The 24,749-nt window shown below is 38.9% G+C and overlaps 1 protein-coding gene and 1 long non-coding RNA gene across 9 annotated transcripts in view; one reads left to right on the top strand and one right to left on the bottom strand.

Moving 5' to 3' along the window:
• Window positions 1-680: 680 nt before the first annotated feature.
• The window catches only part of HIF1A (hypoxia inducible factor 1 subunit alpha), a 29,688-nt gene continuing 5,619 nt past the window's right edge, over window positions 681-24,749 (bottom strand). Inside the window, exons 1-15 of one of the 3 annotated variants that reach the window (XM_013183014.3) lie at window positions 17,913-18,049; window positions 15,880-16,070; window positions 14,937-15,082; window positions 14,752-14,836; window positions 11,784-11,896; window positions 10,486-10,688; window positions 9,039-9,145; window positions 8,744-8,891; window positions 7,736-7,956; window positions 7,271-7,551; window positions 6,621-6,743; window positions 5,992-6,386; window positions 5,051-5,159; window positions 2,214-2,340; window positions 681-2,066 (exon numbers count right to left, since the gene is read on the bottom strand). In XM_013183014.3, the coding sequence (XP_013038468.1) occupies window positions 1,915-2,066; window positions 2,214-2,340; window positions 5,051-5,159; window positions 5,992-6,386; window positions 6,621-6,743; window positions 7,271-7,551; window positions 7,736-7,956; window positions 8,744-8,891; window positions 9,039-9,145; window positions 10,486-10,688; window positions 11,784-11,896; window positions 14,752-14,836; window positions 14,937-15,082; window positions 15,880-16,070; window positions 17,913-17,929 (2,418 nt within the window). In that variant the 5' untranslated portion in view covers window positions 17,930-18,049 and the 3' untranslated portion in view covers window positions 681-1,914. Of the gene's footprint in view, window positions 2,067-2,213; window positions 2,341-5,050; window positions 5,160-5,991; window positions 6,387-6,620; window positions 6,744-7,270; window positions 7,552-7,735; window positions 7,957-8,743; window positions 8,892-9,038; window positions 9,146-10,485; window positions 10,689-11,783; window positions 11,897-14,751; window positions 14,837-14,936; window positions 15,083-15,879; window positions 16,071-17,912; window positions 18,050-24,749 lie in introns of those variants that run through there. The other 2 variants (XM_048066025.2, XR_007164083.2) reach the window with 2 other exon arrangements.
• On the top strand, window positions 6,263-23,608 carry LOC106037205 (uncharacterized). 6 transcript variants are annotated; one of them, XR_010831674.1, is made up of 4 exons: window positions 6,263-6,402; window positions 11,286-11,448; window positions 15,854-18,242; window positions 19,421-23,608. It is a non-coding gene; the product is annotated as an uncharacterized lncRNA (long non-coding RNA). The 6 variants fall into 6 exon arrangements; XR_010831675.1 differs by having other exon boundaries at window positions 15,854-18,009; window positions 18,138-23,608; XR_010831671.1 differs by having other exon boundaries at window positions 15,854-23,608.

Raw genomic sequence — 24,749 nt, forward strand, 5'->3', positions numbered from 1 at the left:
GTGAAACCAGTTTCCAAAAAAAAAAACAAATTTTGTGACACTCCACATTTTGATTTCTTACATTGAGATATGCTTCTTAAAATAGTTACGTATGTATGAATGTACAGAATATCTTGACCCTATTTACACATTACAAGGTTGTATCAGTAGTATCATGTTTTATGACAGTGAAATAAGTCACCTAGTCAAAGTTACCGAGTCAACAGCACAAGAAACTAGAACAACCTTTCTTTATCATAGAGTACCAGCTTCATTTTTCATCATGCAGTTTTGCAATTTAAAACAAATCATCTTCAGTTGATCACTCTTGTGAATTTTACATTTCCTGCTTTCCAGTGTTACCTTGATAATGCTTCCAGAGACAAGCCTTTAAACTGTTCACGAGGAAGAATCTTTCCACTCTGAAATAACACACATGCCGTCTTTGCACTTTCAAGTTTGCTAACTGGTGTGATAACATTAAAAAATTTAACGTCTTTGGCCAGCAGTAGTACAACACTGTCTAGGAGACTTTAGTACTGAATAGGCTCAAATAATTAAGTTGGAGATGTTATGATCGAAGCAAGGAAGCAGTGATTTCCAATGAACTCTAAGTTAAAAAGGGAACACGGATGAACGATAACCACTAACAAAAATATAAATTATCTCATTTTTCTCAGATAACACACTCCCCAAGGGGGCCTGGTCCACATATAGTTTATTGATGTAAGAAAACAATACAGTTAGTGTTAGATCCAACCACAAGGAGCAAAAGAATGAGTGAATGAAGGTTTTGTACAGTACATATAGGAAAATAAGATGTTTGTGACAACTATATATTTCTAAATAAAAAGGCTTCTAAATATATTCAAGTTACTGAAATCTACATGAAAACATATGGATGTTAATAGCAACAAGGTGCGTGAAACCAAAACATCAAAATATTGAGCAACTCAATGATGTACTAGATAAAACTCCGCTAACAATGCAAGATGTTTTACAATCTGCTTGAAATATCACCTATACCACACAGGGTAAGCTGAACATTTAGATTTAAGATCATACACAATATTAGCATTAACTTCAACAACTACAGGCAGGGAATTTTTTTTTTTTTAAGCTGGCAAAGTGACTACTTTAAGAACATCAAACTCTCTCTCTAAATTGAGAATGTACCCAAATAAAATGCTGCTAGCCCTTCCCAGATAAAAACCTTTCCCTTTGACTAACCACACTCATTTAAGTCAAAAGCATAAGACAGCATTTAAGAACGATTTATATTACAACATGACTAAAATAATGACATAATCCAGGTTTAAACATGATTTCATAGGCAAACAAAAGATTCTTCTTAAAAACTAGTTTTTATAAACACAGAATATATTGCATGAGGAACTGCTGGTATTTTTTAAGAAAATATATTGTGCGATTGTGGCTACAATGCACTGCTGCAAAGCATTGTTGTTTCTTATAAAAATTATTAAAATAAAAAAACCTCACTTGAACATAAACAGTAAGAGAGCACAAGTCTTCCAGCTACCTATGAAGAGCAGGATGGAAGTATTGCCAGTTGTTCCTGTGTTGACATTTTACTAATGATAAATTTTGGTGACCAACTCCCCAGCCAAAAATAAATATATTTTTTAAAATCAGGTGCATATTTCTAAGCTGCTATTGCAAGTGTGTTTTAAATGTAATGGACTTAAAAGTGTATGTACCAAAGAATTATAAAAATGCACTATAGTTTGAGTTACTGTTACATAAAGAACGTATTAAAAAGACTGTCAAAATAAGTAGAAAGGGGATCAAAACTGAACTAACTGAATTAGTGCAGTACTGTAGCCAGGCTTCTAAAATCAGATATAGAAAATATAAATAGACTGCTTTAGGTGATGATTCACCAGTGTCCAAAAAAGGAACAAGTATTGTGAAAGCTCAGTTAACTTGATCCAGAGCTCTGAGCAGTTCTTCCCCCTGTAGCAGGTTTCTGTTGCCTTGTATGGGAGCATTTACTTCACAATCATAACTTGTGAGTTGGGGTAGTCCACTTTCATCCATCGACTGCCCTAGAAGTTTACTTGCTATGTCTACAGAGGAAGGGGAAGGAAAAAAGTGCGCTTTATTCACTTTCCTCCAAAACTGTTCATAAACGAGACAAGTTTGGTAATGTTTTTGTCACTGTTCTCTTCCACGCAGCCCCCCCATCCTCTACATATTTTAAAAAAGATACTAACCAGTTGATAGTAGAATGATTGTCTTCTGCTCCACTCCGTTATGACCAGTTGTTTTGCATGCCTTTACACGTTTCCAAGCAAGCGCTGCATTTCCTCCACGGTCACCTGTCTGCTGGAATAAAGACCCCTAGAAAGAAGTAAAACAAAACTTCTTTATTGGATACTGTATCCTTCTAGCCTTCCACATCCCTTTTCCAAACCAGCAGTTCCTGCCACTGATTACCAATGTAGGCATTATTACAATTTAAAGGGGACTTCATTCAGAACTTAGGGAAAATGTGTTTCCAAAGTACGCTGGCCTTGAAGATTATTTAGAAGAAAACAGGATCAGATTTCAAGATCTCCCTTACACAAAACAATTACTAAATCCTGGTTATCGCCAGCTACCATGCTCGCTATTAGCATGGACCTGTACACACACCCACACCCATTTAATTACCACTGCTCTTGGGTGAGTAAGCATCAGGTTTTCACTGAAGTTGCTAATGGTTTTCTGCACTGGAATTAACAGCGTGGACAGGAGATTCAGGAACCGTGGTTGGTTGATTTTATCTAAATTTAAGATGTAAATTCTGCTTGCACTCCAGTTATTGCCACCAACCCATCTGATCCAAGTTTTGAGGGGAATGCAGTCCCAAGCCTTTCTATTGCAGATACAGCACCTTAACATAAGTCTTTTGGCAGCAGCATACCAGGTGTGGAGATCAGAAAGGTTTTAAGAGCTCCATATAACTAGCACAAGAAAGAAAAAGCCACCACTGAAACAGAAGATGGGATGGAAGGAGAAGCCCATTTTAGTAACAAGTTTGCTAGCAACAGTGGCTGAATCAGCAAAGCCGTGTCTTGTTAGTAGTAGTGACTTGCAAAAGAAGAAAAAGTATTTCAGAATGCTGCCGTTATCCTGAACATTCAAAATAGTAAAGGACATGATTTCAGGTTATAAAACACACATGCAAGTCAAAAAGACAGTTGTATAATAGAAGTTAAACAACTCAGAAGCTGCATTTCATAGTAAGGTAAGTCACCTACATTGTTCCTGGTTTATTTTTTTAAACTGTGAATGCAATACAGCCCTCCATATCAAGACAGATGCAACTCACATTTTTCCCCTTTAATGATTTGGATCATTATTTCATAATCTTATTATAACACATTTTGCCCTTGTCTAGTTCTCCTGTTTTCTAAAAACAAACTGAAGTAGTATTGTCTTTGCTTATTTTCATTCCTGGAAGTCATGGCAAGTTTTTGCACAATCCCAGTTCATCATGTAATACAAGCCTGGATTTAACGTAATTTTTGTTCTATGCGTGTGTAAGGCCTAGTTCATAAACTCAAAACCATTCTGGAGAAAGAAGCCAGATGACAAAAGTACTTGATTGTAGTAATGTCAGTAAGACCCAGCTACATGGAAAAAAAAAAATCAGCTTCTGACTGTGCAGAAACCTTCAAAATACAACAGTTTTGTCACATACAGGAAAAAGAAAAGGGTTTAGCAGAGGATGAAATTTGAACCTATAAGCATTAAAAAGGCACTAAATACAATAGTGTATGTCCATTATAGTAGCCAATATAAAACTGCTTGTGTTCTGCTATTTTAAAATATTTATCAGCAACACTGTATCACAGCCATAGCACCACTGCATGAGAAAAAGGCAATGAGAAGCAATAAAATTTTTAGCAGAGCTGTGAATTCTTGAAGAGCTACTGGTAGCAACAGAACAACATGCATGAAAATTGCAAAGCATTTAACAAATAAGGACAATGGCATCAGTACGTTGCTTGCTTTTTAATAAAGTCTGCTAGGCTCATAGAAAAAATGGAAGTATGAATGCTTTCTCAGCTCTCACAGAAGAGGCCAATGGTAAGGCAATACACAGTGACTTGTCGCATTCCCAAACCAGAATGCTAACTCAGGAATAGTTCATAATTCAGAGGAAAAACAACCCTGCACTGTAAGACATGATGGATGACTACGTCTAGGAGATGGATCACTAGAGGAAGAAAATCTCAAAGGCAACAAGGCAGTAGAGGAACTAAGATCTAACCACTTAAAAACTTGAGAGAAGTGGGAATTTGCAATGAAAGCAAGAGGAGAGGTGCAGTACATCGCAAAGCCCAAGGTTCCAAAATACTAAGAAATGACAGTAAGTGTCAAAGATCTTAGAGATAAAATACCCTTACAGAAGGCAACAAGTTTAATAGCCCCAGTTAAGTGACAGAAGTCTAAGAATACCTAAAAAGTTTATTTTTGAATAGCTTAGACTATGATGAGGTACTTGCTATCACATACTAAAACTAGAGAGACAGTGCATGAAATGAAAGTGGTAGTAATGTAAGTTTGCCAGATTGTAAAAATTCTATCTATGCCCTTATAGATCAGATGGTATTGTTATCTGACCAAATTAAAAAAAGAAAGCAACCTCAGACTCAATGGAGAAATGATAGGAAGAAGCGCAAGAACACTGTCCACAACTCACAAATATGAAAACTGAGTTTGAAACCAGGAACAAATGACAGAATAAATGACAATTTTGCCTTACATTTCTGCATATTCTACTGACGAAGCATGCCTCCTTGCATATATGTTCACAAATGAGCATCTTCTACCTAATCTAGAAATGTGCTTGGGTACAGAGGGCACTTCTGAAACAACTGACAGTAAGAGAACTAAAAAACAGTATCTGCATATACGAGGGAATTTCATGCCCTAACAATCATCTCTGATCCCAAGAGGCCATTGCATACCAACAGCTAAACTCACGAGTCTGCACTGAAGCCTTGATTCAGAAATTGCAAGGTTAAAAGTGAATATTTTAAAATGGTAAAACAAAACTCACAATTCCAACTGCCTGAAAAAGTGAACCATCATGTTCCATTTTTCGTTTTCTCTGAGCATTATGCAAAGCTAGCATCTTTGGATTTAGTTCTTCATCCATTGCAGTAGATCTAAGAAAAATTGATTCAGGCTGTTAAGACGTTTCTACTATCCTCAAGCCATTCTTTTTTTGTGGACACATATACAATATGACAAAACTGAATTTATGAACTATACTAGTTTTCTTTTGTAACTGACTCATTTCAACAATTATTGTCTATGAGCATAGAAATTGTTAGCATTTAATCTTGCTGTGAAGCTCAGAATGAGTTTTAGCAAAAAAATAAGTCTGTAGGAAAAAAAACAAAGCATAAAAGTTCAGCAATTCATTTTCTACAGGAAGGAGGTAGGGAAGGGTGAGGAAAGTGAGTATTTCTATGTACAGATAAAGCTTCTGTGTATTAAAGTCTGACATTCTGATTTTGTAGAGTTTTCTATCATAATGTGCTACGTATGCCATCATCTGTCATTATGAATTATAGCTAATTTTAAAAGTAATACGTGTAGCACAGAGACTGTAGATGCCTCTTACCTCTTAAGTGGACAAAAAATATCAGAAATATTGTGTGGGTACAACTACCTCTAAATTGCCTACTGCATTCTTTTTAAATGGTTGCATGTCAGATAAAAAAGCAGAATAAACTTATGAACACAGTTGGCATATAGTAGCTGCTTATTACAAGAGATGTTTATGTAAGAGCTACTGCAGAAAAGCTGCTGAGGAATTAACTTTAGGGAAGATTAGCATATCAAAAAATACAGTATGAAGTGTCCGGATTTCAACATATCAATATCTACTTTGAAGTAGAACGCTGAATACAACATACACCAGTTGCAGTATTTAAAAACACTTTGTATCTAATTTCTTAAACTCCTTGAAAGTGAGCTTCATTTTTAAAATACCTTTTATTCACAGTGACTGTTAGCAAACTGGGTGTTCCTGGACAAGATTTTTCTGTCTGATCCAATGTTCCTTTTCCTGTTCTGATTGGAGACGCAGTTCGACTCCTGTTCCCACTGTAAGGTGACGCTGGGGCACTACTCGTGTCACTGATGATGTGGACAGGAGATGAAGGAACAATTAGCGTCTTCACATCATCCACACGTTCTGCCACTGGTTTTATTTCATCAGCACTAGTCGATGGTGTCTGAGTCTGCTGAAATATGGTAATAGTGGCTGCGTTTTGGGAGCCGGAAGAACTGCTTTCCAGGGGAGATAGCTGATCAAAGGAGCGTAGCTGGAAGTCATCATCCATCGGGATGTAAGGAGCCAACATCTCCAAGTCTAAATCTGTTTCCTGGAAAACAAAAGAGGTAAAACTTACAAATAGGTCAGAACATCTCAGCTCTGACTTCCATGGTTCCTTTAAGTCTCTTCTTTTTACCAAATCCTTAGAATAATTATTTAGAATTTATTTTAATAACATGTTCCATAAACAAAAAATGAGGTCCCTGAAAGCATTCTAAGAGAATGAGAAGCACATTGAGAGTAAGTATTAAGATGATACAGATTTCAAGATAATGTACATTACCTGAGTAGAGAATGGATTTTTTGCTTCTGTATCTATTGCAAAGAGTTTCTCCACTAATTCCAGTTTGAATTCATTAGCCATATCATTATCCACATCAAAGCAATAGTCATTTGGACTACTGGGCTGTGAAAACATTTTGAATGCAGTTTTAAGTTTCTGTCAGTATTTTATGTTGTATCTACAGATGGCCTTAAAAGTGTATGAATGTAAAAACTAATTCCAACCTGTAGTTGCACAAAACTAAAATGGGAAAGGAAAACATACTTTTATCTGTATACATTTAAATTCACCCCATTTGGGAAGCACACGATTAGTTGGAACCCAGAAGTAGCCTTTGCAGGTAAATTATTGCAACTAATTTGCTGTTTGCAGGAGTCAACTCTGACTCATCCTTTCTAGAAAGACCAATCCCAAGCTTTTCTTCTTTCTGTCACACTGCATGCATTTGCAAGACTCACTTCCATGAAGATGTAATTCTGCCTATGAAAATTTATCTGTTTCCTCAGAGCATGGTATGAGCTTAACTAAGTCACAACCTAGAAATAATTTTAAAATTCATGTCTTAGCTGCATCTTTAACTAGATTTGCTCTACAAGCCCCAACACAGCACATACATGTTAATGACAGCATATCCAAATTACGTAACTAACCTCAGGTGAACTTTGGCTGGTACTTGCATCAGAAGGGCTGGTTGGCTGCTCTTGCACCTGAGGCATGGTAAAAGAAAGTTCGAGTGTCTCTGTGTTTGGCTCCAGCTTTGATACAACTTCTCTATTGAGTGCAGGATCAGCATTGCTACGAAGTGGCTTTGTAGTTTCAGAGGCAGGCAGTGGGGACATTGCCATATTTATATTCTGCAATTTCTCACTGGATGAGGGGAGCATTACATCGTTATACAAAGGAACTTCATCACATTGTTGTTCATCAGACTCTATAAAAATTAAAAGAGACCATCAACCTAAGTAACAATACTGAGCGTGTCTACGGACCTCATTAAATTTCAATAGTGACTGAAATATCACTAGGCAGTGATACTCAGAGGTTATTTTCTGAAGTTTACTGTAAAACACTAGCTTTACTAATTAGCATGCTCTCCAATTTAAACACACACCCACCATTGCTGCTGAAATCTAGAGAGATAATTGTGTCTCCAGCAGCTGGAGCCAGCACAGTTAAAGCATCTGGTTCCTGTTTAAGTTTCTCAAAAAGGTTGTTCGTATCATCCAGGTCATCTTTGCTGAATATTTTGGTCATTTTCATATCTGGAGACTCCACTGGTTTCAGCATACACTCGGTTTGTCCAAGGGAAAAAATCAAGTCCTTCTGAACAATACCACTGCCAGACAGAAAGGAAGATGATTATTAAAAAACAACTAACGCACAGCTAAAATTCAGCCTTAATGGTTTGTAAGTTGCAAGTGATTAGAAGCTAACAAAAAAATATTTCCTCAAATGTAATAGACAAAGCAACCACTAATTCTGGTGCCATAAAAAGTAAATAGACATACTTTTCAGAAAGCATCAAAAAAAGAAAAAGTTACAGATTTCCATAGAAAACTTTTATTTGTTTTAAACAATTGTACCATATGTTGATAGACTGACAGTAGTGCATTTACTAAAATTTTGAAAAACTTAGGACTACTCTACAGTTGCAGAAAAATAGTTAACAAGTCTGCTTTAAGTTGAAGGTTTCAGTTAAAAGAATCCTAAGAAAGATAAATAGGATTGAGATACCATTATTGCTGCTCTGACTGCATCGCTAAGAATGATTAGTGAAATAAATTGCTCCAGACTGTGTACAAAGATTAAATAAATGTATAGAATGCACATAAATTCTCAGATGTTTCCATCGTGATAAAACCCAGAAGAGGATGGTCCTGTACTCATTTGCCTTTAGAGATCTTCCAACTGGCATCACTAGATCAAAGAAGTGGCTTTTGTATTTATTTGTTTTTAAATACAATTGCTAATCCTTTGACTAGCAGTATTTTAAGTAAAAATCTAATTGGCAAGAAAAATAGCAACATCACAGTGCATTGAACAGGGGAGAAAAAAAGCAGCGCCATCAGAATCTGAGCCTTCAAAGAAATTGTGTCAAAAACAGCAATGTCCACTCAACTTACCTCAACACATAGTTCACACATACTATGCACTGTGGCTGAGAATTCTTAGTGTTGTATATAACAGTTGCTTGAGTTTCAACCCAGACATAGCCACCTTGTTTAGCAAGCATTCTGTACTGTCCTGTTGTCACCTGCCCTTTCGTGAACACTAAAAAAAAAAGAAAGGACATCAGCTTTAACAACAGGCAGGAAAAAAAGTCAGTTTTCAAGATAAGTATTCTCTGCAGATTCGTATCTGTAGTTAAAAGAAAACCCTTGTTATTTTGTTGTTTTCCCCCGGTATCTTTTCACTTACTATCATGGTGCGTTTTGGTCAAATGATCAGAATCCAGCGCATGGTAGTACTCATAGATGGAACGACCCAGGAGTTCCTCTGGCTCATATCCCATCAACTCTGTAATTCTTTAAGACAAGGGAGAAGTTGCTAAGTAGAAGCAGATACTGAGCAGTGAAAATACTAGAGCACATGGATGCTTGCAGATCTACAGAGTTCTTAAGAATCTCTCCCATATACATTAGCAGCAATGGTGGTGTAGTGTGAGTTCATTTTGAAGTGCTATTTTTTTTTAATGCTTATTTAAAAGAGAAGTTTCAGCAGGCATAAGATTTTACTTCTCACTGAATATGTATTAATCATGTCCCATGATAGACAGGATCAAGGAATTCCCCGCTCTCTAGTCTTTTTTGCTTAAAGATAGACAAGCTACTTGTGGATGAGAATATACAGCTTACACAAATATGAGAACATAATAAAATTATAAAGATATGCTTTAACAGTTTTAACCGTGCTGCTACGACAAATTAGCAACCAGATTTATTCTTCCCACTGTCAACAAAGGAAACAGTATTTTCTTCAGCCCCTAGAGGGCAGTGCTAACTAGAAGAAAGAATTTATTTGGCCCTTTTCTTTGCCCTATTTTACGCACACAATGTGACCAAATAAGTACCTTTCTATGTGATACCACAAATCCAAGGAAGGTGAAGGTATTGCAGAGGTCAGAAAATAACCTGCACTAACATACCTTTGTATCTAGCTACAGCAACTAATTAAGAAATTAATTTCTGGTATAAATGAAAGGAAAGTCTTAGCAAGCAGTAACAAATAATACCCAACTGAAAAAACCTTAGGCCAATGATTTCTTTCACTTCTGTTTTTCAAATTGGTCAAGCTAAAGTTTCCAAAGAATAGTAAGAGCAGTATGTATTAGACTGCATCTGTGATTTCCAACAGAACACAAAATTTCAATTTCAATGGCAGATGTTACTGCATTAAAAGTACAGAGCTTTTTTTTTCCTTGACTGGAGCAAGCAGACGCTGATCTCCTGAGGAAAGGGTGGGGAAGGTGTTGCAAGGAAATGTGCTTGACAAGTACTATACATGTACTCTTTTCGGTCATCTTCAAGGATCTTAAAATCCTTCCCATCTTTTTCAGTGTCCAGTAGAGTTTTCTCATTTCAATTTAATTGTTGCCACAATACTAAAGGCCAGTTTGAACAGGCAGCGGAATTATTCTCAAGTTATAACCCTACACCTTCCTTAAAGTTAAGAATTTGGCTTTTACATAAGACATCCTGATCAGCTAGTAAAACCCAAAGCATCCCACCAACAACTCCATTTTACAGAAAAATTATGTTATGCTTTTACATAGTCTCACTCCCCAAGTCCTACATTAGCCAACACATGTACAACCCCTGCAAATCCTTCAAATGAGCACAGCTATTAAGCACAAAATATAGATTACCTTTCATCACAATAGGAAAATTTCATATCGAGACTGTGACGACTGAGGAACGTTTTACTGTCCAGCGGGACCTCAATGTTGGATGGGTGAGGAATAGGTTCACATATCAACACCAAGCACGTCATGGGAGGCTTCTTGTAGCCACAGTGAGTTTGATTACTGCATGTGTCGTACACACGGATGTGCCCGGTGCAGTGCAGTACCTGTGGGACAGTTACATTTAAAAAGAGACCAGGTTGTTTTCTGTCAGACCACACAGACTGCATTTCCCTTGGCACCCACTGAGGGAGTTCTCCCCTCCCCACCTCTCTACGCTGTGTTATCAACAGCAGGAACCCAGCAGTCCTCCTTTCTGTCTGATTGTTAAAATACAGCCAGGTCTCTTCCTCATGCTACGCTGGCTGCCAACTCCTTCCTCTCTGGTGTTTGCAGAAGCAATGCTAGAAGTTTCTGCTTTTCTGTCTGTTGTTCTTCTTTTAAAGTTACATTAATTACACTGGTAAGCAATTACCTCAGCAAAAGGCATCCTACTATGTCAACTTGAAAGCTATGGTAATAGTAGCAGCCTCCATTTTAGGTGTTAGGAGAAATCAAGTGTGTTCTTCAAAAGAAGAGCAGCTTTGCATTTTCTGTCCCCCCCCTTTCTTTTAAAAAAAAGAAAAACATACTGAAGTAGAAATTGTTTATGTACAGCAGCAAAGAGGAACAAGAAACAAGTTGTTTGATCAAGAGTAAGTTAAAAAGAATATTTTGAGCTGTAATGCCACTTTATACAGTAAAAGGTTACATTTTTTCCACAGGAGAAAATGCATTCATTTCAGAGTTACCAGACTGGGCTCTTTTTATTCTGATTACTACAAAAGGGATAGCCAGCAACTTCAGAAAGAACAACATACAAGTCCTTCTGAGAGACCTCAATGTCGTATTTACAATGCCAAATCAAAAGGAATCTCAGGTATCAGTGTAAGTGGTGTCAAGTATATTTTCTCAGAGGAGGGGGCTTTACACAAACGTTTAGTAATTGTGATTTCTAATAAGTGAACAACCTCTAATTTAAAATGGAGAATTAATTTAAAGCCTTTTGAAAAACTAATTTTGAAACATTTCAGTTACATCCCGATGCACTCAGCATTAAAATTCAGCATATTGAAGCACAATCATTAAATTAGTTAAGTACTTACTGAAACTCCAGCTCAAGTTACATGAAGGGAAAATGTTGAAATACAGCAAGTTATGCAAGTTATGACATCAGAAAAGGAAGCTGCCAGCCTATGCAAGTATTCCTTTGTATTCATTACCTTCCACGTAGCAGACTTTATATTCACTGTTCTTCCCCTGCTAGTCAGTGTACACTTCATTCTGAGAAAAAAGCTGCGCTCCGTGTTTTGTTCTTTGCCCTTTTTCACAGGACCTAGCAAAAGTAAATAGTAAACCAATTCTTAAACTCCTGGAGCATCTTCTGAACGTATTCAAAAAAACTAAAAAAACCCACAACTCAAAAACCCGTGTTATAGGACTGTGGAAAAAGGCTAATAAAACTAGAAGCACTTTTGATTAATAAAGCTTTTCAGAATGAGTTTTGCTGTGAGGTAGGCAAAAAATGAACTTTCAATGTTTTAAGATCAGTCTCATATTTGTAGCCAGCTCCACACTGCCAGATTTCAGGAAAAAGGCAGGGAGAGACTGAGAATTTAATATATTTTAAAGTTGCAACAGGGGACAAGAGATGCATATACAGAATGAGAAGTACTTTAAGCTGGTTTGCATTAAAACAGATCAGTAATTCACTGCAGGGAGGTCCACATGTTTTGGGCCCATTCCTCTTCAGGACTGCAGTATTTTAAGTTTTTTAATTCAGAATTAAGTGTTAATTAATGTTTAAATGCATCCAAGTTTTTCCACAGGCATTTATGCTCTTAGAGTAAGCAGGGACCAAGTTTTTAAACACACTTATTAGCATTCTTGAAAGAAGTCAAGACAACCTGATAGAAATTAATATCCGTGGTACTAGTTTTTTTAGTCTTACTTGCTAGCAGCAGGCTCTAAATTAAGTTTTTGCCTTTATAGAGGAGAACCTTTCAAAGTCAATTACTAGCTAGGCTACTTAAAAAAGCAAAGCCTATTTTGGGCACAGAAAACACAAACTGATGCTATCAGGAGAGCTGCAAGCAGCTCGCTGTGCATGGACGAAGGCAACAAAGCACCTAGGAAAAAGAGCAGTGGAAAACAGTGAGCTTGCAGAGGGCTACTAAAGAGTGAGGCCCAAATCGTGGCAGTGTGGAAGTTCAGAACACGTAAGCTTACTTCTGATACAAGCTTCTATAATAGTTTGCCCATCCTCCACAGGCAGCAGTTGCGATGAAGTTCTTCGTGGTGGTTTGCACTACCAGCTTGATAAAACCCGTCAGAAAACAGTAAAGCCACTACGCTGCTTTGTCTATCGCTTCCAGCAGATGCAAAGACTAATGGGGACAAGCCTACTCTATGCCACATCGTAACACCCTCAGCAAAGGGGGAAAAATAATAATAATGCAGAGTTCAGAGAAACAGCCTTATTTCATTATGTTTTTAAAAGAGCTAAACCAATCTAGATGTTCATAACTGAAAATCATGCAATGTTTTGGCACAAAGTCCTGATGCTTAAGGCTCTGCTTTGAGCAGCAGCTGTAAAAGAGGGAGCAACTTTCTCAAGTCTGATTCAGCACTGGACATTATTTTTAAAGTCACCAGCTTTGAAAGTAAAAAAGCAATCTTCTAAAATCAGAATGCTGTTCTGTTTCTGCCAATCGCAGCTGTTTTCATTTGCACCTGCACAATCCCAAAGAGGAGCGTTTAATACTCAAATCGCAATAATTCCACTAATGTAAGAGGTGCAGTAGCTGCAACCTGGGAATAATAATAAATATAAAAATGTACTATTATTACTGTAATTTAGACTTTTGTCTGCCAACTTCATTTGCGAAACAGATTTAGTAATAATGTTTTCCAGACATTGTATGCCAGTCTGGTCAATTTAGACATGCGAGAGTTGCTTTGCATGAAACTCACTCACACTATGTTTTTAAGAACATGTTTTTGCAACTACACCAGCTTTTGCACTGCTTTAGTGTGACTTTTTTCTCCCCTCCAAATACATCAGTGTATTCCAAGAGGGGAGAAGAAAGAGGGAAATGTCTAATTTAACCTTAAAAGTACACTTCAGCATTAGGGGCAGAGAAGCTTAGAAAATGCTTACAAAGTCAAAGTCAGGGCCCTTAACACAATAATACTGTATCTGGTCGCTTCCACTGAATTAAATACAATTACAGCGATACAAGAAAGCAGAGGTCAGTCCTAATGACATGGTAATTTATGACCATCTAGATTCAGAGTCTATATAACCCTCTTGTTTGATGGAACAGGAATTAGAGAGGTCCAATTTTAGATTTATAACAACTGAGTAAAGCAGATTTGTTTGGAGACATGCATGTTGCCAAGTCTTTAGAGTCATTAACAAACCTTTAGAAGACTTAAAGGCAGTAATTCATGGGCATTTGTTAAATCCCAAAGCGTACAGCATATGTGAATATGGTGTTCTATTCCCTTCCATGGAGAAAGGAAAAGTCTGAAATCTGTGAAAAGATACCAATTTCATGCACCAATTAAAAGGTGCAGTGAAGCATAAATCCCGAAGCCCAGAATTAACAGTTGCTTTTAGGGGCTTTCCAAGTGTTCTTTTTAATTCTTATCAAAGCAAAGAGCATCTGATATCCCTAAGACCACTACCCAACTAGTTTTTCTGTTTCCTAAATATACCAGCATCTCTGCATACTAAATGTAACACCACAGATTTCTGGAAGAAACCATTTGCTTTTAAGTTGTCCTGAAAAGACAAGCTGAGACCAAGACAAACGTACCAACTTCACTTCTCCATACACTTCTCTAGCAATCACTTAAGATCATTCTCACTCAACCTACCCCTAAATTCATTCAGTCCTGTAGGCATGCTAATTCTTTCAACCCTCAGTAATTCTGTTCAAGTTTTGTTTTGTTTTTAACATTAAAAGTGTACTAATAAAGTCTTATGTATCCTAAATTTAGAGTATTTCCAAAACATTCTGCCTATTTCTGTTTTTAGTATCTCTGAAAACGACTTACTTTGAGATCTAAGCAGCAAAGCATACCAGTTTGTTCTCTCAATTCCTTTACCTGGCAGATATCCAACTGTACTAATGCCAATAGGAACTATCCATAAGTAAATTAAATAGATTGTTTTTTCATTCTCACCATTTCTGTGCGTAAGCATTTCTCTCAGCTCCTCATGGTCACATGGATGAGTGAAATCAAATACACTGTGCCCTGTCAACTCGAACTGCAAAAGGAAGAGGTATACAGGTGTCTAACTTTATACACACAGAAGCGTAACAACTTTTACAGAATTGGAGCAGTCTTAGGAAATGTCAATATTTCACCTGAGTGAGTCCCATACACTTGTTCACATTTTCAGACATGTAAATCATGTCCCCATCTTCAGAGAGAACCATGACAAATCCATCAAGAGCTTTCAAGTAGAAACAGTTCAGTTCCTTCTCCATTTTGGCTTCTGTCTCCAGCTCACCTATAAGGACCCACACATTTATATTAAAGTAAGCATCAATCATTCTTCGCTTACTATCAGGAATGACTTCTGGCACCAGTCTGCAAGGAGCCAGTCTTGCAGGACTGTTCAAAATAGTATAATTTACTTAAATAAGTGATCAATTAAATTCAAGGTCTACCATGAGTCAGAGAAAATCAGAGTGACATTTAACATCTGTGCTTTGATACATACACCAATAAACCTTTCACCTTAAGGAAGGTCTAGTCGACAAAAATACTACCATTTGCCTCAAACAGACCTCACAAAATTTTCTCAGGGGCTTCCTAGGAGACATTTCAGAATACGTCTAACAAAACTACTCCTCCATACGGTATAGGTAGGCATAGATGAGTACAAGTAACTAGTACAGCATCAGTGGCAGATGTACCCTCAGTTAACTTCACCTTCAGTAGAATACGAATCACAAAAATTCCTTCCAATTTACACTAAAGAGAAACACATACAGTGAGCTATGTCAGCCCTATACCAACCTTCTACAGTTTAGTAAAGCACTTAGTTCCCTAGGGTAAAAAAAAAAAAAAGGGGTTAAATGAAAGAAGTTAACTCTGGGAGAAGGGTCAGAACAGAAAGGAACAAAGTCCATTAAATTAAACAGTGGCCATATTTTCTTGTGCCATCTTTTTGCTGAAAGGTTTTCTGCCTTTCCATATGAAGGATGAATTATTTTTCAACTGCTGATAGGTTTTAGAAATATCTCCTTCCTCAACTTATCTCCGGCCCCTTTTCCAGATCCTGTTGACAATTTATCTGCTTACCAGCATCCAGCAGCTTCCTCATGCGCAAGTAGCTGATGGTCAACCTCATGATGGAGGCCTTGTCAAGGTGGGCGCTCACCGTGTGCGGAAGAGGCAGCTGATGAGCAAGTTCGTAGAATACTTCTGACTCCTTGCTTCTTCGGCATCGAGCTGCGTCTCTCGATTTTTCTTTCCTGCGCTCAGAACTAATCCTATATAAACAAAGTTTGGGGTTAATATGAAAACTACAAAATTCTCTTAAGTTCAATCTGAAGCTGTCTAAGCTGCCCAGGAGCCAATTAACCAGTTATTGAAGTGGAATAATTTAAAACCTCAATTTATAAATTTAAATGTAATTCTGTATATACAGCTCTGCAGCAAATCGGGCTCTGACAGAATTAGATTGAAAACCACAAAGTCTTCCAGCAGAAGGAATCAGTTCTTCAAACAGACATCTACAAACTCAGAACGGTTCTTGCAGTCCTTGTCTCACACCTCGACTCTGCCTCTCCAGCCTCCAAAACCTCTCTCATCCTGGTCCTTAACCCCTGAAGTCCACCCAAAATACCACAGTTTAAGTTATTTCTAGTCTGATATTCCGGTAGTATCATTTACACTCTCCAAGCTCTTCCTCTTACCATCCCGTCCCTCACATGCTAAAGCTGTCATTCATCCTTACGGAGCCTGCCAAACAGGTCAGATAAGCAGGCCTACCCATATAGCATGAGGTGTCCTGCTTTGCAAGTGCTTCAAGAAGTCCCCTTCCCACTTCTTCCTCCAGCACAGCCCCTTGCACTGCCTCTGTTAAGCTCGCCTCCCCCAGCGGGCATCAAGTCAGTGACAGCTCGCTAAGAGCAGGCACAGACACAGCTGTGCTCCCCAGCCATAATCCCAATAACCCTCCCTTTTCCAGGTGCCCACATCAGTGGAAAATAACTGCACTGAAATGTGCTTTTACTTTTAAATGGACTATGGAAAGTAGTACCATATGGTTTTGCATCTTTTTTTTTTTAATATATACACACATATGTATGTGTCTTTCAAAGGCATCCCATCTTCTTCTTACGTAGAACTGAGATGCAAAACGCAGCTGTACTGATCTGTAGGATCCCCTTTTTTCCATTTATTCCAATGCAAGTTGTACGATAAATAACATGCCCATAAACACTGCTTTTATAATTCAAAGCACATGAATGTTACCATAAAGAGACCAAGCGTCACTAGTTGAATACAACAGAAGATAATACAGTATAACAAAGGTTTATATTTGCTACCAACAGTTTAGGAAATACTTTTTTCTCATTTCTTAAAAGGCAAGCAGTAGCATTGCCAATTTCTCATTGCTAGGTTTGTGGAAAAAGAAAAAAATCTTTTTAATTAGCACATTGTCTTGCAAGAGGTACCACAAATGACAGAGGAAAGTGATTCACTGGCTGATAATACCCGAGCAATAACGAACAGGTTCAATGTAAGCAGTTAAATACATGCATAAATGATGTGCTGCTCGCAACAGCCAAAAAAACCTGCTTCGTTTGTGCACGAGCATCCAAGTGACCACACTATTGGTGTATATAAGACCGACCTTAGAAGCATGAATGCCTTGAAATATTAAAGAAGCTTAAAGAGTTGTTTTAAAGACAAAGTGAGCCATCAGAATTTCTTCTATGATTACCTTAATTTTTTCCAACTTCAGAAAACTGAAAGACATCCCCTCTGTCTCTACCCCCACCATGCCTGTCTCCTACCCCTTTGGCACTGCCAACAGCAGGAAGCATTAAAAGCTTAATTTTCAGAATCCTACATTTTATAATAGGTAAGGATGTGATTATGTTACCTCCTTTGTAGCAGAATCAGACTGCTAGGTCACAAAAGCAGCACCTCTTTGTCATGAGAAACATTAATATATCAAAATAATAGTAACAGAGGCTTTCAGATAACTAACTTAGGGGTATATTAATAAATAAAACCCTGATATGCGATAAGTCAATTAGTTACTGTGACTATTAGCTTGTGTTCCTCAGAAAGGTGGCATAAAATAGCTGATGAGCTCTTACTGCAAATTTCTTTCCATTCAGTCTCAACCGGAAGGCAGATATTCCTGCTCCAGAAATGGTATCTTGGTCTGAGAAGCTTGAGGATCCCGACATACAGGTGTATTCTAGATGTCACTACTAGCAGCCCGAAATGGACAGGCTGAGGCAAACTGAATACTGAATGTACAATACTGAAAAAATATTCCGTTTTTTTTAACCTGATTAATTATTTCTTACTGAAATCAGGCCTCAAGTATCTTCTCTCTTGGAGGAAAACTAAGGGTGGAGGTGAAAAACCATTCCCAATTCTTTGTCCTTTTTCTGGACCACAGATCTCACCTCTGACAAAAGGTAAAACAAGTAATTATGCTGCCTTAAGACAGCTTCACCTTTATACTTCTGCTTTCCCCCTTGTTAGCTACTCATTCTAGATCCCTTCACCTGTGAAAAATTCGCTCTACTACAGAGAGGGAAGGGAGAATTACTTGAGGTAATTGATTTCCATCTGCCTGGCTGCCAGAGCCTTACTATGGCTTTTCTTTAAACTGCAGGCAGCACTTTTATGTAAAAAATGAAAAAAAAATGTAAAGAGCTGCTCGCCTCACCAAGTTCTCCCTTCCTCTTATGTTTTCTTCGTGAAAGCTTCATGTTCTTGAAAATATTTCAGCCAGTTTCTAGATTTTGTTTGGTTTTAGCACACTCGACAGCAGACTTCGACAGAAAAAGTGAGAACTTTTGGCCAAAAGTGGGGCCACTGAATTATTAATTACCGCCTGAAATACTGCTCAAATCAAGCTCATAGCGCCGCCGTTAAAAATTAATCCCAGAGCAAGAGAACTGGGTGCTGCCTGCTGGAGCTCTGCCCGGTGTTACAATGGGCAAAACTCACGTAAAGCCAAAATATTAGTACCAAGAGCTGGCGTCCAAGTGGCAGACTCAGGTCTCCCTCTTACTATATATTTCCTCACGAGAAAGGCTACTACTATAGATAGATGGTTAAACTGTACAGCACAACAGCTTGCTATTTTTAGCTGTTGTTGAAAACTAAGCTGTAACTAATCTGAGTAAAACCCAGCAATTTAAATAGGAAGATTAATCTCCAGCTTCAAAGAGCGTTTCTTTACTGGATCAAATTAATGGGGAAAAGGTCTTTCACAAATGAGGGTTAATTACCAAGTGAAGTCAGAGTTACCTCAACAGGGGATGTCACCAGATACAAAAAAGGAAGGCAAAAAAAAACCTTTACTGTTGTAACTAATCTGAGCTTTGTTGCTTCCAGTTGCACAAAGTAAATGAAAAAGCACGGTGTATGCAGCTGCCCACAAATTTCTGTGTAGTCAATTAAAGGACTTTGAGTTCCCATACAGAAAATACATCTCTGGAGTGAGCTCTGTCAGCTAGAATAAAGAGGGAGCTCAAGGAAGGGGCCTTTAGACGCTAGGATGTGAACTGGCACTAAGATTAAATAAGTCACATAATTGAAGAGCCATTTCAGAAGTGTCTATGCTTAAAAATCGTGGTTTCCACAGCAGACATATCCTGTAAGGGGAACGGGAACCCGAGTCCCATTTAAAAGAAAACTTCAGAATTACTGCAACCTTCTGCTATCTGTTTCGCATAAAAGAAAATCACCTAAGGATTCAGAAGAAAGATCTCCGTTGAAGAGTAGATTATACATGCAATGAAAATATCAGAAATGCCCATTCTAGGCAGGAAATTGCATGCATTTTCAGGTATGTTTCCTGCCTGATTTCAGTGCCAGACATTCGTTTCCATTTTGTGTTCCCACCACCAGAATACAGAAGCAGAAATCAATCTAACGCAGGATACACACTGCAGCTCACAGAAAACAGCGCTCTGCTGACAATTTTAAGACCAATACTGGGCACAGCTTACACGTTAAAGATGTTCTCATGTAATTGCTGAACAAACAACCCGAGTTCCCAAAGCTACCCGACTCAGACACCCGAAGCAAAACCGTATTTCACCACCAGGATTCACTGCAGCTGAACCGAGGGCTCAGCTGAAGGATATTACCCAGGCTCCCACTCCTGCCCCAAACGAGAAGGGCTTTAAAAGAAGGCAGGTTGAATATAAACAAAGTTTTACAGCAGGCTTTCGCAGCAAGCAAGAGCCAGCCCAGCAGCCTTCAGACAGAGCCCACCAGCAGCAACCACACGTGCACCAGTTACAGACATCAACGCAGCCTCCGTACGCGAACGTGCAGCTCCTGTAATTACGGCCACACGGACTACTGGGGCCGCAGCATCTTTCTTAAACAACGTGTTGTTCACCAAATCGTCTCAAAGACCCCACCACAGCACGTTTCTACAAGCGGCTCCACGGTCTTCTAAAAAATAATCCCATTTTCCTCTCCTCAAGTATAAAACCAGTCCATGGCCACGTTGAAAGCTGCCTCGCTCCTCCTTACTTAACACCACTAACAGAGACCAAGAACAACCCTGGAAAATGCCATTAGTAACCAGTACATTTAAGTTAAAAACTGCTAATGAGATTTAAGACCTGCACACTGACCAATTTTTATACGTGTGGCATATGAACTTTGTCTCCTCCTAGTTTCTTAAATCATCATCCAGTGTCAAAGAAAACTACACTGTGCACACAGCATTACATTAAGTTTTATTTTCTTCTGTACGTTGCTTTACTGCTATTTATTTTCTATCCTTCCTAGCTGCACACTTGTTCGTACTGACTTACTGTTCCTCTACTCAGATTTCTCCCTCTGTAGGTGTTTTCAACTCCCATGTAAAACAGCTATTGTGCACACGGGAATTAATCCAGCCTCATCGTTCCTGATTCAGGTCTGAGAACGTTCTTTAGAAAGTTATAAACATCTCGTGTTAGTGATTCAGTCTCCTTTTCAGAGTTGTTTCCTACAATTGAATGAATTTGTATACTGCATTTAAACAGTTTCACAGAAGTGTACCACATGGAAAGAACATAATCCAAACGAAGAACACGTCTCAAATGCAGTAACATCTCGTTATTGAGCTTTAAGTGGCTTTCAGTTCTCATCTCCTTCATTTACCAACACAAGATTTCATACGCAGCGCTTCCGTGTCAGAAGCAAACTCTCCTGAGACCGTCAAACTAGCACCAGCAATAGCAGGCTTGGAAGACCACCAGGGTCACAAAGAACACATTTTCTACAACACAGCTTTGCTTTTTTTTCTTTAAGCAATAAAGAGGACAAGATGCAGCTATCGCAATAGAACCATACATTAACGCTATATGTTGACTGCGGGTATTTGAACGCGGAAAGGAGACGTGTAAGTGGCCTGGTGTTTAGCCCTTCAGGTTGAATTTTCTCCTGCAGTTGCAAGGAAATGGTCATCAGCCTAAAAGGGAGCTTCTGCCAGCACGGCTGTGCGGGACAGAGGCACAGCTCCTGGTCCGCAGCCGTGTCCCAGCAGGTACCTCCACAGGGCATCACCACACTGCCGTAACCAAAACCTCACGCCGACAGCTCTCACCTGCCACCACGCAGCAGTACGCGTGGACATGGGCTTGCTGGAAGGGCATGGGCTGCCCAAAAGCATGCTAGAGCAGGGCTCTGCTCTTCAGGCTGCGCTGAACACGCACTTGTTTGATTTCGCTGTGGTTAGATTTGTTCAGGGCTGCTGGTCACAACGCTTACCAAATTCTTCTTCCATGGAAAGAGGACCCAGATGAACCCAGCGCTTACCGCAAACTAGCACAGCACAACTCAACTTCCATAAAGAGGCCTTCATAAGGAAACCAGGTTTATGATGTAAGCAGAGAGCACCACTCCAATCCACTTTTTTAAACATACAGCAAGCGCATGATGAAGTATTTTTTTAGAACAACACAAAAACAACCCCCAGCCCATCTTCTGCCCAGCACATGCAGGGAATATGCCTGCCCGCCTTAAAAAACAGGAGGAAAGCCAGGCAGCAGGATGAGGAAGAGGAGGACCAGAGGACCTTCATCCCGTGTGCCGCCTCGCAGGACTGCCTGCTGCTGGCACCCGGCCTCCCGAGAGCAGGGAAAGGCATTTCAGACGCCACTCTCCGACACGTAACGCAGAGTCGGAACTTCCAGGTGAACGAATTGTCGAGGGACGGGCTTTCCAGGAACTGTAGTGAACTTCCATGCAAATTTTCCACAAGGTTTTCTTTGCAGGTTGGTGTGGAAGGGTGCTCCTTCCTTCCTGCTCCAGCTGCGCTGCACAATTAGCACGAGCTCTCAGCTACCGGCTCACGACAAACTCCGGGCTGCGGCTTCATCTCTTCTCGCTTTGATGTGATTTTAAGTACCGCTGCTTTTGCCATTACGGCCAATTTATCAGTTTTCCTTATTTTGTAATCTGTGTAGAATAACCAACACCCTGATCTCCTGCGCAGTCACAAGCATGTGATCTTCTAGATGAAAGTCGTGCTCGTTATGAATTAATGAACTTTAAAGCCCAGTAATCTAACACAGAAAATTAGTTACTATATTTAAAGAATTTCTAGGATTTTAAAAGAAATTTAACGGCAAAAACTAGTGTAATATTAAGGCACAGAAACAACACTTCTATATGTAAACTATTGGTTAAACTTCATTCCTTTGTACATTTTCTTCTGACAAAGCAATTTAAGCTGCTTTCTTTACATTATTATGGTTATTTAAGGGCATTTAATGTAATTTGAACACCAGTAAAAGCCTCTAAACTGAAAAAAACTAACAAATTAAGAGCAAGCAGACAATTCAAACTGAGTTAGCTTCTGAACGAGCAGTGCTTTGAAACCCATCGCTACCTGCAGAGTGACAGTGGGGGCTGGCTCTCCTTGAGAGCTACATAGTAAGCAAAATACAGTGAGAGATTTTACTACCAGGACCGTGAGGTCTGCATAAACAGATGTCTTACAAACAGGTAAATGATGGCATAAAAGAGCCAGCAGCAGTCTGGCACTCCTAAACCTAGTGCGAGACCACACTTCCAAGATTATCCATCAACTGTGTTTGGCCTTGTGCTGACCTGGAAACCCTCCTGCTCCCTGCTTAGAAAGCATAAGAAGGTAAAAGCTTCCAAATTTAGTATTTCTAATTACAAACATGGTGAAGTGATTCTGCTGTGTCTTACTATACAGGGTAACCCCCAGATATTTTCACTGTGCATAGTAATTTACTGTGTAAAAATAACCATAGGACATACGAAGGCTGTTTGTAAGAAAACTGACTTTTTTTCAACCATGTTATTTGGCTTTTTTTCTTTTAAATAGCTGTACTCTGTCCTTCAGGAGGAATGATGCATGGTTCTTAAGTCATGCTTATTACTGAAGAAAAAAACCAACTACACGAAGATGATGCCTGGACAGAACTAACCTCCAAGTGCTCTCCCCCCTTCAACACTTGCTGTTAATAGCTCTTGCTTCAGCCAGGCTCACAAAGACGAAAAACACATCCCTAAGATGGGTTCATCACTTGACCTCGCAGCTAACAGTGTTTTAGTTAGGAACTAGTCTATCTTCACACAGGTGGAGACTCAAGGTTTCCAGAGCAGAGGCTGAAGGTTTTTCCTCACTGCTTCAATGCAGGTTCTTCGCCTCGTCTCTTCACCTTGCATTCCTCAACTGCTTTCGCCTAGCAGGGTATTTCATGATCAAAGGTTTTGTTTAAGAACAATTTAAAAAAATAGAAATAAGCGATATAAAAATTTATTTTTCTGTATGAATAAAGAACAAACAGATCCACTGAGCAGTCAAGAAAAATGCTTACATCAATAGCCAGGATAAAGAGCCTGCCGCAGCGTCACTTCCACAGCCAGTAGATTCAATAGTTTGCCAGAAAAAAAAGCCTCTTCTGAAGGACCGAGCACTGAATACTCCTGTTATCAGCTGAATCACTTCCATTTAGAGCGTCCTGTTTGCAGCCTTTGTACTTGACATGATTACTTTAAGTCTTCTGTTCCGTGGAATATATTCCCATCTCTTCCAGCAGGTGTAAGCACGGGGAAAATAAGAGGAGGCAAGCCTCTGAACTCCCTTCCAGCCTAGCTGGTTCATTAATAACTCTCAGTTGTGAGCAGCATGAAATAATTCCACAAAAACAAGGTTCCTGGCCTCGGTGTTCTTTTCCTTCTTGAAACATAATCTTCCTAAACCAAAACCAGATGGGCGCTATCAGTTCAGACTGACGGGACCACGATGCATCCTGGTAAACCACACGGGGCAGCTTTTTCAGGTAACACGTCCAGGATTGTTACAAAAGGAGTTGAAAGGGATACTTAGTAAGGTACTTGGGATATTTAATAAGTTGTTTGGTAAAACCTTCCACTGCTGTAAATATAACAGCAGAAATTTCTTCACACAAACGCGATGATTCAGTTTCCTCAATTCTTCACTTGAAATTCAGGCTCTATTTTAACGTGGAGAGTTATAAAATCTGTTGTAACATTTTTCCTCTGAATGCTTAACAAGTATTCATTCATACCACCCCAAATTAAACAGAATTTGCAGTTTCTCTAGAGTCTATAATGCACACGGCGTTTATTATGTATTAGATATTTTAAAGGAACTAAGAATGGATCTACTTGAAGCACCAGTTCTACACCGTCCACAGACACCGTGTGAAATAGGTTGGTAAAAATATTTCAACATTTTAAAACAACACATTTTTTTACAAGTCACCGCATCATCAGGCTGCAACAGAAAGAAATGACGAATTATGCATATGACGAAACCCATCAATGCACTTCGAGATATCAATTCTGATATCTTGGATCAAATCCCCAGGCTGGTACGAACAGGCATAGCTTCAATGAACCCGTGCTAATTTACATCAACTGAGGCTATGGCTCCACATCAAAGAAGCCTAAAGCATTCGTCACCAACA

This window comes from Anser cygnoides, chromosome 5, assembly GCF_040182565.1.
Source record: "Anser cygnoides isolate HZ-2024a breed goose chromosome 5, Taihu_goose_T2T_genome, whole genome shotgun sequence".
Classification (NCBI taxonomy): Eukaryota; Metazoa; Chordata; class Aves; order Anseriformes; family Anatidae; genus Anser; species Anser cygnoides.